The 20,881-nt window shown below is 45.0% G+C and overlaps 1 protein-coding gene across 8 annotated transcripts in view; it reads left to right on the forward strand.

The window, feature by feature from the left end:
- LOC147607053 (uncharacterized) overlaps window positions 1-20,881 on the forward strand; it is a 52,932-nt gene that overhangs the window by 10,263 nt on the left and 21,788 nt on the right. For 4 of the 8 annotated variants that reach the window (XM_086791524.1, XM_086791525.1, XM_086791526.1 and 1 more), the window contains 8 exons: window positions 5,068-5,148; window positions 5,382-5,633; window positions 5,722-5,898; window positions 6,085-6,220; window positions 6,361-6,589; window positions 6,749-6,874; window positions 17,454-17,648; window positions 17,870-17,992. In XM_086791524.1, the coding sequence (XP_086647650.1) occupies window positions 5,068-5,148; window positions 5,382-5,633; window positions 5,722-5,898; window positions 6,085-6,220; window positions 6,361-6,589; window positions 6,749-6,874; window positions 17,454-17,648; window positions 17,870-17,992 (1,319 nt within the window). The remainder of the gene's footprint in view (window positions 1-5,067; window positions 5,149-5,381; window positions 5,634-5,721; window positions 5,899-6,084; window positions 6,221-6,360; window positions 6,590-6,748; window positions 6,875-17,453; window positions 17,649-17,869; window positions 17,993-20,881) is intronic. The other 4 variants (XM_086791528.1, XM_086791530.1, XM_086791531.1 and 1 more) reach the window with 1 other exon arrangement.

Consider the following 20,881-nt stretch of genomic DNA (forward strand, 5'->3'; position numbering starts at 1 on the left):
TACTAGAGGACAACAGAAGGGCATCCTGTGGATGCAAGATAAGGTTGGCAGGTGGATCAGAGTGTTACTGAGGACGACGGCTGCAAGCACATTATGTGAATTTTCTGCTGGCCGACTGCTTCAGCCATGTATTTATTTAGGCATTCAGTCCTATACGGGCTGAGTCTTCTAGGAGTCAAGAATCCTTTTGATGGGGCAGCCTAGGGCTTGCCAAGCCTTGTACTACCTTTTTGTAAATTATGAATATATTGAAAACTCAGCTCTCTCTCTCTCTTCTTTACATCTCTTGCTTGCGTTTTGCATTAGGTTGTTCCAGGAAGGTGTTTAGGGCTGAAAGTGTAACACGCGGAAGCTCTGGGGAGTCTTCTTTCAGTCCTAAACACTCTTGGAAACCTTCTGATGCAAAAACGCACCATCTGATGCAAAAACGCAGGTAGAGAGAGAGAGAGAGAAGTGCTGGAAATTCAGTATAATCTATGGTACAAAAAGGGTACATATCTGCAGCCATGGGCTGCCTTCATAAAAAGGTGGTTAACACCAAAATCTGTTCCCTATGGGACCTCTAAGGATCCAAACCCCTAGTGGGATTGAATCAATACAATATGGAGCACTTGGCCCTATTTATATGGGTCTTTGGACACTTTTTATGCTGGCTGACTGCTGGTCGGCCAGTTCCATGTCCATACCAGCTATTCAGCGCTGCCCGACTGATGGTAAATGCTGCCCGATTGGATCTGCTACTTGTTTATGATGCGCCTGCTGCCCACACTCTGCTGACGTTAGTCGACAGCTCTTCTGGCAGCCAGCATCCTCTGTCCTGCAACCGACAGCCATCTGATCCATGCTTTGCTCCAAGTCCTGCTCCATGTCCACCTCAGATGCTACACCTGAAGCTCCTACATTCTGGTTCTACCTATCTTCTGCTGGTTCATGGTCTTTATCTGTTTGCCTCTTCTGGATCTAGCCCTGACAATGTCCATGGCATTTGTGATGCACATGACATCCCCCTCTGCTAAACTTGATGACGGGAATCTAACCTGCTCTTGGATGACTGTCATCATCCCAATCCTGTCCCGAAGTCCCTCTGTCATCATCCATCCCTGGCAAACCTTTTTCTCTGAAAACCCGGCCTGTTCTCCAAACCACTCTGTCTCTGATGAAGATCTATGCATTTGGTCTTCCTCTAGTCCACAATCCATTCCTGCCCTGACTTTGAACACCGTCTCGGTCTTCATTCCTGGAACTAAGTCTGGCACTCTCACATCACCCTTGGAGGATCAACCTCCCTTGGGACCGTTACCTGAGAACCTATCTGGCTCACGGAACTGCCATCCCCATCTGGCACTGTGGAACACCACCAACAAACCTCTTGGGAGTTCTTCCCGATCTGTGTTCTTGCCTTGGGCTTCGAATCCGTGTACTTTCCTGTACCTTGGACCTGTACACCATCATCTGGGACTGATTTAGTGTTTAGCTTTGCTGAGCCTGATGCTCTGATACCAATGTAACACGCGGAAGCTCTGGGGAGTCTTCTTTCAGTCCTAAACACTCTTGGAAACCTTCTGATGCAAAAACGCACCATCTGATGCAAAAACGCAGGTAGAGAGAGAGTAGAGAGAGAGAGAGAGAAGTGCTGGAAATTCAGTATAATCTATGGTACAAAAAGGGTACATATCTGCAGCCATGGGCTGCCTTCATAAAAAGGTGGTTAGCACCAAAATCTGTCCCCTATGGGACCTCTAAGGATCCAAACCCCTAGTGGGATTGAATCAATACAATATGGAGCACTTGGCCCTATTTATATGGGTCTTTGGACACTTTTTATGCTGGCTGACTACTGGTCGGCCAGTTCCATGTCCATACCAACTATTCAGCGCTGCCCGACTGATGGTAAATGCTGCCCGACTGGATCTGCTACTTGTTTATGATGCGCCTGCTGCCCACACTCTGCTGACGTCAGTCGACAGCTCTCCTGGCAGCCAGCATCCTCTGTCTTGCAACCGATAGCCATCTGATCCATGCTTTGCTCCAAGTCCTGCTCCATGTCCACCTCAGATGCTACACCTGAAGCTCCTACATTCTGGTTCTACCTATCTTCTACTGGTTCATGGTCTTTATCTGTTTGCCTCTTCTGGATCTAGCCCTGAGAATGTCCATGGCATCTGTGATGCACATGACATCCCCCTCTGCTAAACTTGATGACGGGAATCTAACCTGCTCTTGGATGACTGTCATCATCCCAATCCTGTCCCGAAGTCCCTCTGTCATCATCCATCCCTGGCAAACCTTTTTCTCTGAAAACCCGGCCTGTTCTCCAAACCACTCTGTCTCTGATGAAGATCTATGCATCTGGTCTTCCTCTAGTCCACAATCCATTCCTGCCCTGACTTTGAACACCGTCTCGGTCTTCATTCCTAGAACTAAGTCTGGCACTCTCACATCACCCTTGGAGGATCAACCTCCCTTGGGACCGTTACCTGAGAACCTATCTGGCTCACGGAACTGCCATCCCCATCTGGCACTGTGGAACACCACCAACAAACCTCTTGGGAGTTCTTCCCGATCTGTGTTCTTGCCTTGGGCTTCGAATCCGTGTACTTTCCTGTACCTTGGACCTGTACACCATCATCTGGGACTGATTTAGTGTTTAGCTTTGCTGAGCCTGATGCTCTGATACCAATGTAACACGCGGAAGCTCTGGGGAGTCTTCTTTCAGTCCTAAACACTCTTGGAAACCTTCTGATGCAAAAACGCAGGTAGAGAGAGAGTAGAGAGAGAGAGAGAGAAGTGCTGGAAATTCAGTATAATCTATGGTACAAAAAGGGTACATATCTGCAGCCATGGGCTGCCTTCATAAAAAGGTGGTTAGCACCAAAATCTGTCCCCTATGGGACCTCTAAGGATCCAAACCCCTAGTGGGATTGAATCAATACAATATGGAGCACTTGGCCCTATTTATATGGGTCTTTGGACACTTTTTATGCTGGCTGACTGCTGGTCGGCCAGTTCCATGTCCATACCAGCTATTCAGCGCTGCCCGACTGGATCTGCTACTTGTTTATGATGCGCCTGCTGCCCACACTCTGCTGACGTCAGTCGACAGCTCTTCTGGCAGCCAGCATCCTCTGTCCTGCAACGGACAGCCATCTGATCCATGCTTTGCTCCAAGTCCTGCTCCATGTCCACCTCAGATGCTACACCTGAAGCTCCTACATTCTGGTTCTACCTATCTTCTACTGGTTCATGGTCTTTATCTGTTTGCCTCTTCTGGATCTAGCCCTGAGAATGTCCATGGCATCTGTGATGCACATGACAGAAAGAAGACTCCCAGAGCTTCTGCATGTGACATCAACATCAATAGGGTGGGGCGGGAGTGGTTTATGATGATGCAAACCCGAAGGGACAACTGATTCTCTGAGAATTCTCCCTTCTCCACTAGAAGATGGTGGAAGAAGGCATAGTCCTCTGGGAATACCATGAATATGAGGATTCTGTCGTGATTTCTATCGCATGCATCCCTTACATTATTCCTTCCATGCCAATTTAAAGAGTATCGCATGCATCCCTTACATTATTCCTTCCATGCCAATTTAAAGAGTTGATGATGTAGACCCAGTAGCACCAACTCCGCACCAGATCGGTACTAGATTAGCATTGATTTATGTAAGAAGTTGAGGGAATCCAGCATAAGAGGCTTAGGATGTGGCTTTTTTGACAGCTCAAGATGAGTTTTGTGAGATGGTTTTTTTTCAAGCACTTTTCCTCAACCTTGCACTTTGTATGTGGGTATTGAATCCCTTTTCTTTGAACTGTCCAACTTCCAACTGATCTTGAAAGTTTCGATTTGTACCCCAGGGTTTTCAGCTCAGCTTTCTAGTAACAATGTTTGATGGTGTCATGGGACATGGCTCAGATGGAACATGCAATTTTTATGGTTGCTGGAAAATTGAAAGATTATCTTTGGTGCCATGTAAAGTCCAAGTTGGAAACAATGTTTTTAGAGATATTTACTTGCTCAGTCATTGCTGCAATCTTCTCCTTGCAAGTTTATCTCGGGTCCGACCTAATTGCTTGGTTTGTTGATTGTCTGAGTTTCTTTTTGCTGAACTTGGTGTTCTTGCACATGCTTGTTGCAGTCTAGTAATAAAGATACTCGTAAAGGGGGAAGAGGGGGGGGGGGGGGGGGGGGGGGGGGGACTAGTGTTGTCCTTTGCATGCATATTATTGGCACTACAGGAACTTTTTGTAATTTGTTTGTATTCATTAATATGTTGAAGGAAATATAAGTGAATTTTGAGTCTGGGGATGTTGTCTGGAACAAGGCCTGCTTTAGTCAGCCCATCTTAGAATTTTTTTTTCTTGTAAGGCAGGCAAAAGGGTACCTTTTTCAAAGAAAAATCTGTCTCCCATAAGATGCATGCCAACATTGCGCTACAGCTACAAAGGCAAAAATGATCAGGCACGAATATGAGCCCTCAGAAGGGAGGAAAGAGGGCTAGAGTGAGCAATAAGCATGAATAGTTTTTGTTTGGGGCTAAGGTATTACACACTGGCTGTAGGCAGGGGCAGGAGACAATTTGGAGTGCTGACAAGGGAATTGTGAGAGCATGTGTCCAAGCTATTTCACCAGTCTCTGTGTTCAAGTGCACCCAGTTGCACAGTAGATAGGTTCAGTCGGAGGCTGCAGGAAAGGTCAAGGTTGAAGCTGTCCTAAGAACTGGCTTTTGATTTCCACTTTTTGGGGGAACCAAGGGACCAGCTGCTGGCTGAGTCAGCAGCACATCTAGCCAACCAGTCCTGTAAAAGGTCCTCAGGGCCCGCTTTCTCATCTTGATTCATCTCTCCTGCAACTAATGGACCAAGAGTTTGATCCGCATGTAAACTGTGCAGTTTTTGAGTCTCCTTCCAAATTACAGGTCAAAAAACACGACAGTTCATAGTGGTCCAAGCTTGTTTTAAAAAATTTAAGTAGGCAATAACGAACAATGTGTTACCTACTTTAGAAGCATTGAAGAAATTAAACTGGCCAGTTGAGACTAAGGCCTTGACATGTTGTGTGTGCAACAGCAAGCAAGGATGAAGTTTGGTTTGACTCGCACCTTTGGTTGGAATCAGATTCTGATGATGATTTTAGGAGTGTTTATGGTGGTAAGTTTTTCTTTTGTTCTTTGCTACAAATGACACATGAACATACGTTTTAATAACCATATTCTTCCTTTAGGGTGGCTTCAGAAAGGCCCTTTATGTACAGGCCACCCTACCGTTGGGCTTCCTCCAACTATTCCCATCCTCCTGGACGCTCTAGGGGCCATCAGATTTGTCAATGGAATATGAGGGAGCTAGGTGGCTGAAACCCGCTTTATGGTTTTCGTTACTTACAGATTCTCTACCTGGAATAAGCAACAGTCTTAGTCACCCTGGCAGCACTCAAGGGACTCCACGGCCAACTTTTGTATCCTTGAAAGAGAGAATGCAGAATCTGGTGCTGGATGTTACTATGCCTTCAGGACAACACAATGATATGACCAGTCCAGCAGAGAAAAAAAGGTTAGGGGAGTTTTTACTGCAGACATTACCTCCAGCAGCAGGCTTAAAGTCAGGGAGTGAAGGGCAGCATGCATCCATGGATAAAGGTGATATCTTTGTTTCTGATCATCAGCATTGAGCAGAATGAGATTTTGATTGTTGGTTTGGAACCTATTCTCAAAGCAAATATGGCAGGTGATGAACAGGAGGAAAACTCCTCTCAAAAATCTTGCTTACCCCGACTGCTTCCATCTGTCAGCTTTAATGACAAAAAAGCACCGGTTAGTCCCGGTGTACATAAGGCTAAAAATACTCTGCTTCGGTTGCCTTTCAAGCGGCGTTCAAATGATTTTCTTGACAACCTTGATCCTTGTATGTACGCTTCAATCTCTTTTTTTTGTGGATACTATCGCTTCTACATATGCTGGCAAAAGCCTGTGTATTTAGTATTGCTTCTTCAGCATGACCGAGCTCTCCTGAAAGGATTCCAGGGTTGTGTTCTCTTTTCATACTTATTCTACAAATCTATTCATAGTGTTGTTTTTTTCATTTTTACAGTTGTATCAAACATCATCGTAGGAAGGCCTATTGCGGGATCACAGGTCCCCTTTTGTGACACAGACAAAGCTAGTGAAGGATCGTGGTCTATAGTTGGGCCTTCAACATTTAAGCTTCGGGGTCCGAGCTATTTGAGGTATAGCTGTTGCAGATTGTAAAAACTGTGCCTTGTATGTGCTAAGTAGATTTCAGGTCACAAACCTGTATTGTGCTGACATGCACATCCACACAAAAAGGTTTTGTTGTCTTCTTTGCTAGTTTACATTGTACTTTCAGAGATAGAATTAAGATACTTGCCTCAGAGCATGCAATGTATGAACCATTTGGTGTGGATGTTTGCAGAGATAGAATTAAGATACTTGCCTCAGAGCATGCAATGTATGAACCATTTGGTGTGGATGTTTATCTGTCACCTAAGAAAATCAGTCATATAGCCAGATATGTGGATCTCCCAGGGTGCAGTAAGGTTGGAAATTTACCATCATTTCTCATTCTCAACATCCAGGTATTTCTCATTCTCAACATCCAGGTATTTCTGTTTATGTCTTTAGACCTGCAACTTTTTTTGCTGTGTGTTTTAATCCTGGGTTGATGTGTTTAAACATGTAGTTTTATATTTGTTACTCTTACACTTACTGGTGAGAAGGTTTCACATCTGTTTCAGATTCCAATGTATCCAGCAGCAATTTTCCTAAATGAGATTGATGGAGAGGGTTTGAACTTGGTGCTGTATCACAAGCTTTCTGAAAGACATTCAAAGGTTCCTTCTTACTTCCAGGAGATGTTTATGGTGAGATGGCCCTCCTTGCTTTGTTGTTAGTCCATTAGCAGTACTTGTCTCTTCAAGACTGACTGCATATGTGAAGGCCTTACTACACTGGAGGGTTGCTTACTGATTTTGGGCTTTGCAGCTGTCTCAGAAAACACTGCTACAACTTGAACTTATTTAACCACTTTTGAAACCCAACATTAGTGGACACGTGCATACAGGTCATCAAAAGATACACCAGGGTAGTCATCATATGATAGCTGACAGAGAATTTTTATCCACCTCCGGCATGGGAGATTGAGCATGTGCCATGAATGGCTAGGCACATGGTCAGCCACTGCAGCCCTATCAGAGGAGTCTTTTCTCTTGTGGAGATAGCATCAGATTGCAGCTTGATTTCAGAGCTGCGGGTTGGGCAAACAGTTGCCCTGTTTAGGATCTCTATAGAGAAAAAAATGACATTATTCCTCTATGGGTGACAAAGAAGACAAAGCTTGTATATTGGTAGAATGATGACGTTACAATTTTGGAAGGCGCTATGACATAATGCAATAAGTGGCACCCTATTCTCTAATTCAGTGCATTACTAGCATTCTATTGCATACAATACCTGCTTTCAAAGGGATATGGGACACGGTTAATAGAGACTCAACGTTCCTCTATTCAGGGCAATGTTCACTTTTGGGAACCTGGTCATTTTTTTTGTCCATCCACACGAATTTTGTCTATCCATTCCTGGTGGTATAAACTGGCAGAATCATGGCTATGCTGGCTATATATTATGGGCCATTCTATACAGCCCCCAGAATCTGCTTTAATCACAATACCTTACATGAAGCAAGGCATGGGGCTTTTTACTCAGTTTCTGTCAGTGTGTGTCACATGCACCTGCTGTGCAAGGGTGCCAACGTTCCTCTATTCAGGGCTTCTATTCAGGGCAATGTTCACTTTTGGGAACATGGTCATTTTTTTTGCCCAACCACAGAGTCGGATTTTTTGTCTATCCATTCCCAGTGGTATAAACTGGCAGAATCATGGCTATGCTGGCTATATATTATGGGCCATTCTATACAGCCCCCAGAGAATCTGCATTAATCACAATGCCTTACATGAAGCAAAGCATGGGGCTTTTACTCGGTTTCTGTCAGTGTATGTCACATGCACCTGCTGTGCAAGGGTGCCACATTAACATAATGCTGCATTCAGTACACTCAGGACACCTTTTTTGACATTGTCCACAGACATGTTGCCAAGTTCCATCTAGGTCTAGGTCAAGTCAGTGTACACCAAGATGTAAAGCCCTTTGCGAGATGTAATTGTCATGTGCACAGAGTGTATCTACGGTGGGCAACATGCACACAAGACTAGCTTCGAGGCTTGGGGAAGCTTAAAGCTAGGCAGGCTGATTGGCGAGGTGGGCTAGGGATAGACTGACTGGCGAACACCCAAGTATGGACGGGCGGGTGCCCAAGTGTGGACGCCCAGTGACCGACCAAGAGTCTATAAAAGGGTGGCCAAGGTTAGTCAGTTGGCCATAGAGTCTCACGAGTCTTTGTGAGAGCTCTACGGTCAAGAGCCTGGATCTAGTGTAGACGTGCACCTGCAGCATGCAGCCAAGGCCGGCAGCAGTCTCGAAGCCCGCGAGGGTAGCTCCGTGGTGGTATGGGATGTCACAGGGTAGAGATTGGTCGGTGCATCTTGCTAGCTAGCTCAGCTCGTGGCTTAGTGGGGACAGCCAAGACTTGTGGGTTTGCCCACGGCTGTCATGGTTGCGTGGTGAGTCAGGCCTGCACCCCCTTCACGTTGTTTGGCTTTACTTTGTAGATTTCGAGTCATGTTTCAGGATTGCTCTACGAGGAGATCTGTGGGGATTTGACAATAATGTTGTACAATGCTACCTGGACACTTACAAGACCTATAGTCAGGTGCGGACAGGTGTCTTAGGGTTCAGGTGGCCTATTATATGGAGAAAACCCTGATTCTTTCACTGATAAATGCTACGCTTCTTCATGTTGGTCCTACCACACACGCTGCCCACCCTCTAGCCCCTAGCCGACTACTGCACAGAGGCTTGCTGCTAGCCGACAGGCCTCCTACACCTTCCCATGATTATGTTTATGATGATGATGGTAATGCTGAAGCTTATACTGATGATGATGCTTCTGATGTTGACACTATATGCTGTCCTAACTGTTGCACTAATCAGGGATTAAGAGTGTTCATGTCGAAGATTAGCCATGGCATAGGCGTGCACATGACATTCCCTTCTGCTAAACTTGATGACGGGGTGGAATCTCTGTCATCCTTCCTCCCTGGACTTCTAGTGACTTTGACTTACTGCTATTGACTTCTACTTCTACCTTATTGACTTTGACTTTAAGTGATGGATATTTTTATCTGAACACCCTCACTTTTGATCTCCACTTCCAAGTCTTGTTGAAGAACTGAGCATTTGTTCAACTACTGTCCCCATGCCTGCTTTTCCTTAACCTTGACACAACGTCGGGTCACCTTCTGGAACTAATCATGCCTGTTGCGTGCTAGGCCTTTGGAACTGATCTGAGAGCTTAATGAGGTATTGAATATGCGTACATACCCTCAAGGAATGCTTCCTCTGGCTTCGCTTGTTTGTAGACCACTCCATCTGCTACCCTGTTGCATCCTTTCTGTTGGAACTATGCACCTTCCTTGGGACAATGCTTAGTGGGCTAAGCGTGAATACTCTAATACCAATGTTGCATGTGTAGGAGCCTTGCTGTACTGATCCGTAGCCCTAAGCCCGATTAAGAACATTGATGCTGATTAAACACATGATTAAGACAGAGGAGAGAGAAGAAGAGAGAGATTGTTGTTAGGGTTTTCTTTTATTTATATATGGTAGGAAAAGGTTGCTAAATGCTTGTACATGACTTAGGCCTATGGTCAGCCCCATAGGGGTGACCGAGGCCCTTCTACACGACTTATACTGATGCTTGATGGTGAATAAATGACTAAAATGACTTATGAGCTGAATGAATATTTGAATTATGATTGATTTGCTTATATATGCCCTTGGGAAGTAGTCGGCCAGCTGCAAAAGGCTATTGACCTGCTATATGGACAAAACCCCGATTCTTGCTGTCACAAAGTAGGGAGGGGCACCCGATAACAACAATAATAAACCAACACTTCAAATACCAGATAGAGCATGATATCACAATGGAAGAACCATAAAATAATACAATAACACCGCACTGAGCCGGAACGGCCGGCCCCCCGTAGGAACTACTTTATTCACACAGAAGCTTTTACAAGATACCAAGGTGCGGGTGCAATCAGCACCGGATTTTCCACAAAGCATCAGCACAACTCTTGCCCAAATCTCAATCTAGAGCAAAGATACAAATATAGCACCAAAAGCCATCTGATAAAGTGTTTCAAAACAGTCCCATAATCAGCCCATAAACTGTCCATAGAACAGTCTGGTATGGAGCCCAAAACATTCCCGAATTCTGTGCCAAATCAGCCCCAAAATAGAGCCATAAACAGTCCCAGAAGAGCTCTCAAATCAGCCCAAAAACAGCTCCATAAATCAGCCCCAGAAGAGCTCTCAAAACTGTCCCAGATTCCTCCCAAAAACAGTCCTAGAGAGGAGTCAATCAGCCCTGTCAAACTCTGGGAGAAAGCGACCAGTCATGTGGCTGCTCTGGAAGAAGTCGACCAGCTCTATGGGAGGTTTGGAAGAAGTCGACCAGCCCAGTAGAGGGTATGGAGCAAGTCGGCCAGCCCTGTAGAAGGCATAGAGCAAGTCAGCGAGCCCTGTAAGAGCCATGGAGGAAGTCGCCCAGCAAAGGAGAGAGAGAGAAGGCTCCGGAGGGATGCGCCTCAAATCAGCCCCAAAGACTTGCTTTAATAGAGTCGATTAGCTTAAAAATAGCATGTGCTTTTTCCTTTTGGCCCAAAATAGCTAAACTTGCCCAAATATATCAACTTTATGCTTTTCTTGGCTTGTACTCCAAGTTTTAGCCCAAAAATATCAACTTTTATGCTTTTTCCTAGCTTGATGCCCAAGTTTCATCTAGGCACCTCCTTTTGTCCACTTGTCCATGCCCAAAATAATAACATGCCCAGCTTGTCTTTAATGATATGTGAACATACCGACTTATAAACATTATAAGTCACTTTGATGAATAAAATCCCATGTTGCTTTTGCTGTGGGGCCATCTTTTAGGCCCAAACTTTGCTAATAGATGCTTCAACTTTCTTCTGTGGAAAATCCCCGTCACACCTTGGCTCTACTCGCTGTGTGAAACACTGGTCAAGACTGGTGAAGGGACCAAATGGTGACATCCCCTTCGTCTTATAAAGCAGTTGTCCGCAATTGTATAAGCTTGATACCACTGAGATATCCTTCAAGTATAGCAGATTCACTACCAATCCATTGTATTTCATAATTCCGGCATTAAAGCCATAGATCCAGATCCACGATCCCAAGTCAGATACGGGCACAAGAGCGAACTGTATCAAGAAAGAATCTTTATGCATATCCTGAGTCAACAACTCTGATAATAACCAGACACAAGCACAAGAGCCGACTGTGTCTCAAATATCCATAATTCCGTAAACCGAGTCAACAACTCTGATATTAATCAAACACATGCACAAAAGCTATCTGTGTCCCAAATATCCATAAATCCATAAGTAGCTTTAAGTACCTGCAAAAAGAAAATAAGCAGAATACATACGCCATTGGACTCCATAAGTGCACCACCCGTATGGTCCATACGCATGTCCAAGCCATATGATTCACCAGGGCAGCAACCCTTCCATGAAACCTACATGCTCCCCAGGGTTTCCCCTTCCACGAGGCCTTAGTCACCAAGGCAACTACCCTTCCATGAGTTGATGTGACACTCCCCAGGGTTACCACCCTTCCATGAGTTCATAGAATTCACTCACCAGGGTTACCACCCTTCCATGAATGAATCCATCCATAGTTGGTGCAGACATAGTCCCCTGCCAACGAGATGTTAGATCACATGACCCTTGGGCGTAGACGTAAGTCCCCACACTCTACCACATACACTCCATGTTGGTACTCCGAACATACACTTTGGAGGAGAGATGGGCTCAAGTTCACTCTACCACATGCACTCCGTGTTGGATGGGCTCAAGTTCACTACCACATGCACTCCGTGTTGGTACTCCGGCCACACCCCTTGGAGGAGAGGTGGGCTCAAGTTCACTCTACCACGTGCAATCCGTGGTGGTATCTTGATCACAGACCTGGAAGGAGAGGTGGGCTCAAGTGTAGAACGTAAGATGAGAATGAGTCACAGGCATAAATATCATGGTTCTCCATAAACATGTCTACGACAGATAGTTTTACAGGCATTTCGGCCGATAAAAGAAATCCATAGAAAAATCCTCGATCCATGAGATATCCATGAGTTCTGTAAGTCCATTGCATCCCAAATAAAGGGAGCCAAAAACATACTCCATCCAAGCAAAAGGAGCCAAAAACTCAGTCCATAGTCCTTGGTCGTGTCCGTATGAAAAACCATGTAAACCAAACTTTTCAACCATAATGTTTACCTGAAACAATTCAAGGCAAACAAACAACACACAATTCTCCTTATACGGGCATACAAGGGTTAAGTGTCCAAAAACACTCACAAAAATTTGCAAAAAGCACCAACTTTGCAAAACTCAAAGTATACTTAGCTTTAATCTTTGCTAGGTTCGTCTCACGAAGTCCAAAGAAATATCTCCTTAGTATACACATAAGGTATCTTGAGAGATTGCTTCATATAGCTTGGCCTTCCGATAAACTGTCTCAAAACAGTCCTATAATCAGCTCATAATCAGCCCATAAATTGTCCATAAAACAGTCTGGTACGGAGCCTAAAACAGTCCCGAATTCCGTGCCAAATCAGCCCCAAATCAGAGCCATAAACAATCCCAGAAGAGCTCTCAAATCAGCCCAAAAACAGCTCCATAAATCAGCCCCACAAGAGCTCTCAAAACTGTCCCAGATTCCTCCCAAAAACAGTCCTAGAGAGGAGTCAATCAGCCTTGTCAAGCTCTGAGAGAAAGCGAGCAGCCATGTGGCTGCTCTGGAAGAAGTCGACCAGCTTTGTGGGAGGTTTGGAAGAAGTTGACCAGCCCAGTAGAGGGTATGGAGCAAGTCGGCCAGCCTTGTAGAAGGCATAGAGCAAGTCGGCCAGCATGCTTCAGCTTTCTTCTGTGGAAAATCCCCGTTCACACCTTGGCTCTGCTCAGTTTGTGAAACACTGGTCAAGGCTAGTGAAGGGACCAAATGGTGACACTTTCACTGATAATTGCTACGCTTCTTCACCTGCTGCCCACCTTCTAGCCCCTAGCCCACCTACTGCCCACACCTTCTAGCCCCTAGCCGGCTGTTGTACAGAGGCCTGCTGCCAACCGACATGGTGCTGCCAGCCGATAGGCCTCCTGCACCTTCCCATGATGATGTTTATGATGATGATGGTAATGCTGAAGCTAATACTGATGTTGATGCTGACACTATATGTTGTCTTAACTGTTGTACTAATCAGGGATTAAGACTGTTCATGCTGAAGATTAGCCGTGGCACGGGCATGCACGTGACATCTTGGGTTTAGTGTGAAGCCTTTTAGGTAATGGTACTAACAACAGCCTCGTAAAAAAGGGGCAATGAACACTTTGGGTTGGTGGGTTGGTGGATAGCCCACTCCTTTAGGTCCAGGTACCCAGCAAAGCGGGGAAAATGGCTGAGGAAAAGGGTGCCCGCTGCTTATTTTGGGCATGACTCTTCATGCCTAGGGCATGAGCAACCCTAGAGCATAGTTGATGCTAGTTGGTCAGCCCTACACCCCTATAAAACAGAACTTTGGGTCAGCCATGACCCATCTCATACATGCTAAGAAAGAGCTCTGGCCACCAAGCACCAAGGGCGACTAGTAGAGCATTAATGCAAGGCGTCAAGGGGTCTGTAAAGGTGCCAATGTGCTGCTGAAGTTAACACACATTCTCAGCCTCTGTGGAGTAAAACACAAGGCCAAGAGGGTGCAGCTGGCAGCCAGTGGCCAGCTCAGGCCAGCCCTGGCCAGCCACAAATCGAGGTCAAGTAGAGGAGAACACTCCCAAATCAGGTCAGTCCATGTGTGGACATTTTATGCACAGTTTTGTACTCCATTTATCTTGTAGCAATATAAGAAAATACACTGGCAACAGTGGGGACCCTTGAGTGGGTGATTGATGTTGGGTTAGGGTTGCACAGAATGATGCACACAGAGAAGTACACAGCAGCAAGCTCTCTCAAGAGAGTTGAGAGAGAGAGAGTGATTGATGCTTAAAGAAAGATGAGATACAAATGTGTGGAGCAAAGAGGGTTGACTCCACAATATCAAAAGACCATACATGTGGTGTCCTTTCACACCTAATATCCAAGGGGAAAAATCCAAAGGGAGAAAAGTGCCCTTGGTTAGCCTATGTTCACATGTGGCACTACTCCATATCATATGTGGCATAACTCATAGCATATGTGGCATAACTCATAGCATATATGCCAATAAATCCCCCCTGTAGTGGCAATGTGAACCTGGACAAGGTTTGAGGAGATCACTCTCTGTAGGAGAGTAAGCCTAAAGCTTTTAGGAAAGCTTCAAACCTTTCTCGAGGCAACGCCTTCGTATATAGATCTGCAACATTTTCCTATGAAGAGCAGTAAGATAATGAGATCTCCCCTCCATGAATCCTCTCCTTGACATAGTGATAATGAATCTCTATGTGCTTAGTACGTGCATGAAACACTGGGTTTCGTGCCACGGCTATAGCACTTTGACTGTTAGTGAGTATGGTGGTGGGTGTCCGCTGACACTCACGAAGATCAGTCATCAATCTCCTTAGCCATACACAATCTACTGTGCTGTAAAGGCTGCCGTGTACTTAGCCTCACAAGTAGATGTGGCAACAGTGGGCTGCTTTCGGCTTAGCCATGATATGCATGAATGCCCCAAAAAGAAACAATTCCCAATGGTGGATTGCCGTGTATCATAGTCACGAGTCGAGTTGGAATCATTGAGCATGTAATTGCAAGCTTCCCCCCCTGGGATATACTAACGTAAGATCTAGGGAGCCCTGAAGATAACGGAAGATCCGTTTCACTTCTTGCCAATGCTTTGAGCATAATCAAAGTGCCATCTTTCGTGCCAGGCCTCATATGGCGGTATGGTGTTCAATGCTTTGGTAGGGCATCTATTCAACACATGTGTAGCACACATTATTGCCTCCATCTAGAATTTGTGAGGCAATCCTTTGCCTTTAACCATGCATCTAGCCATTTCCATCAAAGACTTGTTCTTTCTCTCGGCAACACCATTTTGCTGACGAGAATATGGCATCGTGCATTGATGCTTTATGCTTTTTTCTGCCATAAATGCTTTGAAAGCAATGGACATGTATTCCCCCCCTTGATTTGTACGGAGGGTTTGCTCTTTGCAACCTGCGGGTACTTCTAGGCGCTTGGACACTTGTAGGGCTGCAAAATCAGGCCCAAATTTTCCCCTAAATCTGCCCATATACCTGCTAGCCAGGATAAACATGTTCATGATCTTCGGGATTTTGTGACGCACTTGATAGGACACAAGTCTTAGTGTTTAGGACAAGTCTTGGGTTATGCATGAATCCATTTAGGTAAATGGTACTAACAATTCACTTATAAAAAAGGGGCAATGAACACTTTGGGTTGGTGGGCTGTGGACAGCCGACACCTTTTCATCAAGGCACCCATCTAAGAGAGGAAAAGGGTGCCTATTTTGGGCATGACTTTTCATGGCTAGGGCATGACCAACCCTAGAGCCTAGTTGGTCCTAGTTGGTCACTCCTCACTCCTACACCTCTATAAAAGAGAACTTTAAGTCCGCCATAATCCATGTCATACATGCTGAGCAAGAGCTCTGGCCACCGAGCATCAAGGGCAACGAGGAGAGCATTAACACAAGGCATTAAGCAGTTTGTAAAGGGGCCAATCTGCTGCTGATTTTAAGGCACATTCTCAGCCTCTGTGGTGCAAAACACAAAGCGGCCAAGAGGGTGCAGCTGGCAGCCAGGCAAGGGACGGCCAATTCAGGCCAGCCCTGGGCAGTCACAACTCGAGGTCAAGTCAAGGGGAACACTCTCAAATCAGGTCAACCCATGTGTGGACAGTTTATGCACAGTTTTGTACTCCATTTATCTTGCAGCAATATGAGCAAATACACTGGCAGAAGTGGGGACCCTTGAGTGGGTGATTGGGACCCAATACTATGTACCGTCCTCTCTCTCTCTCTCTCTCTCTCTCTCTCTCTCCAGTCTCTACGCTTCCATTCTCTCTTTGAATTGAGTAAATATGCCTCATGTAAAAGTGTAATTGCTATAAAAGGGCTTTTTGTTGATTGAAGAGATGCAACCTGAACCGAAAATATGAAGCATCGCTGTGTGACTAAACACTTGGTATTTGGTCCTCCAGCTCGGTGGGAATCACAAAGCAGGGCAAGGTCTTGCCTAAGAGTAAATCTAAAACTTGCATTGTTATCTTTCGTTATATTATGTTGGCGGGTTGTAAAAATGACTCAGGACACTCGGGCGTGAGATGAAATGCCCCTTAAACGACCGTGCCATAATTTGGTTTTCCATTCCAGCATCCCTTAAAAGATGTAGAGATAAAACATCAGAGCTGTAAAAGAACCATATGATTAAAGTTCCACTTGCTGCTATCATGCTGCCAAGGCTCACTTCAGACTGCAGGCACCTTCAGAACTCATATACCTTATCAAAGGGTGTCTAGAAGCTGCCCATTGTTTACCTCCTCAAGGTGCCTATTAAAAAGGGAGGATTTCATGTCAATCTGGTTCACTGGACACCCTTTTTCTGCTAGACAATCCAAATTGTAGTCAGGGCTCGTGTGAACATCTCCTGGAGAATCTTACTGTTTTACATGTGCAAAGACCTTAGAACAAGCCAGCCCTTACACATACTTTGTCTTTTACGTGCCACTTGGCTGTGATGGCTTTGCATTGCCATAAGATTTCAAACGTGGTTCTTTCAGACTCCCATCCCATGGCCTCACTGTTTTCATGTAAAACACTCAGGAAACTCCTTGGTACTGGTTCCTGCAAGTCCAGCTCCATTGGATCCACTGCAGATTACATTCATGGAGCAGGCAACCAGCATTCCTACTGATGCTATGGGAACAATGCTGTTTTTCTTGCTCTTCTGACAGTGAATGGGAGGAAGCTTCGTGCTCCACAAGACGTCGCTGCTCCTGGACGATCGCACCTGTACTCACAACAATCTTCTTCATGTTAGGAAGTAACCCTCCAAACTTTACTCTACCCAGAAGACACTTAGACTAGACTATGCATGTCTCTTTCAATGGGTTGAAACAGCAATAATGACATCGAAACAACTATTGTAAAATACAACCCAAGTCATTGCCATGTACTGTTTTCATTTGTTTGTGTTGTAAAGGTGCTCACTTGTGAAACAGTTAAAGATGTTAGTGTGTAAGCAGACAGTGATTGTTACAAGTTGCAGTGAAAAAAGAAGCATGCATTAACTTGCCCTTTTGGATGAACAGAAAGTACTCAATGATGAGGTTGAAAGAGTCAGAGGATTCACAGTGGATTCTGTCATACCATTTAGGGAAAGGCTGAAGATTCTTGGCCGGGTAGTAAACCCCGAGGAGCTTCACCTGAGCGTGGCTGAAAGAAAGGTTGTGTACACCTACAATGAAAAACCAGTTCTTTCTAGACCACAGCATAGTTTTTACCAGGTATTACTTTCCAGGTCTTTCAAAATTTTAAGATCTCTTTTGGAAAGCCAAATGGTAATAAAAATATGGGGACAGAACCACCTTCAAAGCATGCTTGTTAAGGTGCCCAGTCTACACACAAAAAGTTTCTGCCACCGTGTGTTCATCTTCAAAAACTTAGTGATGGTGGTGGCATGCGTAAGCTGAAAACTAACATTTGGAGCTTCTTATTGCTTTCGTAGGGTGAAAGCTATTTTGAGGTAGACCTGGATATGCATCGTTTCAGCTACCTTGCAAGAAAAGGAGTGGAAGCTTTTCGTGAAAGACTTAAACTGTGCATTTTAGATCTTGGTTTGACTATACAGGTAGAGCATATGCCATTTTCTGCCCTAGGCTGTGGTTTTATAATTTGATGCCTTTTTTAATTTATGCTCTTCTGTTTAGACCAGCTGAAAGAAGCTGGTGATGGGTGGCTGAGAAGCGATGAGAGAGAGAGAGAGAGAGAGAGAGAGAGAGAGAAATGAAATGAAATGTTATATTAACGTCTTCAAAAGGCCAAAGTGACCTATGAGACCAAAGTTACAACCATGTGACATCTGATACACTGTCTAGAAAAGAAAAGAAAGAACTGAAGGTAAGTATCTAGCCCTACAATACATCAGTAGGGAGCATCCGAAAGCAGCAACTAGGTGGCCTATGAGACCAAAGTGATACAATAATGTTTATGGCATATATGAGAATGAAATGGAAAATAAAATAGAACAAATCAAAACTATCTTACTGGAGTGATACAAAACTGTCCATGGAAATCTCATCATGGAATACAAGGAACATGAAACATGAGAGGAGCATCAGCCCCCAATAGATGGTATGCCACTCTCCAAAATATCAAGCATGGGGCTAATGAGTATGGCTGAGAGATCTCCCTCAGCTACGTTACGTGGAAAGGTACCTTAATGGCAATGAGCATGTTCTGGATCTGGATCTGGATTTGGAGCTGAGAGAGAGAGAGAGAAAGAGAGAGAGAGAGAGAGAGAGAGAGAGAGAGAAGTTGTTACATGTGATCCAATGAGTAAACTGGATGTCAAGACAACATGAAAAAATAAAATGAAAGACTAGGTGCCAAATCTCATGTGGCACTGATGGCTTACTCCTGATCATATGGGAAACATGTAATGTTTTTGACATCTGTACAACCAACTCTTAGTGCTTGGCTCCTAGAAGTGGGCCTGAAAGCAGTGTCTCTCTATTTGGGCAAGGGTGGCATATGACCTAGCCGGCTGCATGGAGAAGGCTGGACTAGTGAAAGTGACCCCAAGGTAGACATATGAGGAGACATGTCAAATCCCCACGGATCCCCTCGTGATCGATCTTGGTTCGAAACTCGAATCCTGCAAACAAACGAACAAACAAACAAGCAAGGGGGGTGCAGGCCTGACTCACCTCCCAACCATGACAGCCGTGGGCAAGCCCACAGTCTTGGCTGTCCCCACCGAGCCACGAGCTGAGCTAACTAGGTTGACGTACCGACCAATCTCCTCCTCGTGACGTCCCATACCGCCACGAAGCTGCCCTCGCGAGCCTCGAGACTGTTGTCGGCCTCGGCAGCATAAAGCAGGTGCACGTCTGTACTAGATCCAGGCTCCAAGACCATAGAGCTCTCACAAACTCGCGAGACTCTCTATAATACAATAACTAACCTTGGCCACCCTTTTATAGGCTCTTGGCCGGTCATCGGGCGTCCACACTTGGCCGCCCGCCCGTCCATACTTGGGTGCCCGCCCGTTAGTATTTCCCTAACTCAGCTCGTCAATCAGCCTGCCTAGTTCCAAGCTTCCCTAAGCCTCGAAACTAGTCTTGCATGCGTATAGCACACGGTAGATACACACTGTGCACATGACATACTCCCCTTCCTCTAAGAGCTCACTCCTGAGCTCACTAAAAAGCCAGGGTAATCTCTCTGAAGAGCAGTCAATATCTCCCATGTAGCGTCCTCCTCAACACGATCCTTCCACTTGATCTTGTATTCCGTTGATAAGCGTGTTACGCAATCTTCGTTCACGAAATCCAAGAATCTTTTCAGGTTCGTGCGGAACAAATGTCATGTCCTCGACATCTATAATTTCTTGAGGAGTAACTAACTGATCTGTTCCACCCAGTACTTCCTTAAGTCTACTGACATGAAATACAGGATGAACTTTCACATGAGAAGGCAAATCCAATTCATATGCAACTGAACCAATCCGTCGTGTAACACGAAATGGTCCACAGTATCTAGGGGATAATTTCGGAGATCTACCTGTCCGTAAAGTCTCGGAATCTTTCGGAACTCGCAAATACACCATCGTTCCTTCCTAGAACTCTCTAGGTGAACGATGTCTTAGAATAAAACCTGTCTCGGTCTTGAGCACTTCTAATAGATTCCTTTGCAACTTGTAACATTTCCTGCATATCTTGCAAAAAATTACGTGCTGCATCATGCTGAAGTCCTGAGAATCCTACTGTAATAACAGGTGATCTAGGTTGAAAACCATACATAAGCATGAAAGGACTAAACCCTGTACTCATATGCTTAGTACTGTTATATGCAAATTCTAACATAGGAAGATAATCCTCCCATGAACTCTGTCTTTTGGATACATATGCCCGAAGCATATCCTCCAAAATCTGATTCACTCTTTCAGTCTGGCCATCAGATTGAGGATGATCAGAGGAACTCAAATTCAAAGTTGTTTCCAACTTCTCAAAAACAAGTTTCTAAAAATCACTCGTAAACTTAGAGTCCCCATCACTGACTATGTCCTGCGATAACCCGTACAGTCTAAACAATCGCTCGATAAACTGCCGAGCTAATTGCGTAGCTGTAATATTCTTCCGGGTCGGTAAAAATCTAGCCATTTTTGTCAAGCGATCTACCACAACCCAAATAGAATCATGGCCTTGATGTGTTCTTGGCAATCCGGTAATAAAATCCATGGAAATACTTTCCCATTTATTACCTGGGATTTGCAAAGGATGCAACAACCCAGCCTGTCTAAAGCGTTCAGCTTTATTTGCCTGACAAATTTGACACTTGAGAACATAATCTTCTACATACCCTTTCATCTTCAGCCAATAAAAAGTGTGTTTCACTAATGATAATGTCTTGTGTACCCCAAGGTGTCCAGCAGAAGGGGCGTCGTGACACTCCCTCAGAATCTTGGACCTAATGTCCGGGATCTGTGGTACACAAATTTTGTCATTACGGAATAGCA

The sequence above is a fragment of the Cibotium barometz genome, chromosome 56 (genome assembly GCF_041138505.1).
Source record: "Cibotium barometz isolate CiBa-2024 chromosome 56, ASM4113850v1, whole genome shotgun sequence".
In the NCBI taxonomy this organism is placed as follows: domain Eukaryota; kingdom Viridiplantae; phylum Streptophyta; class Polypodiopsida; order Cyatheales; family Cibotiaceae; genus Cibotium; species Cibotium barometz.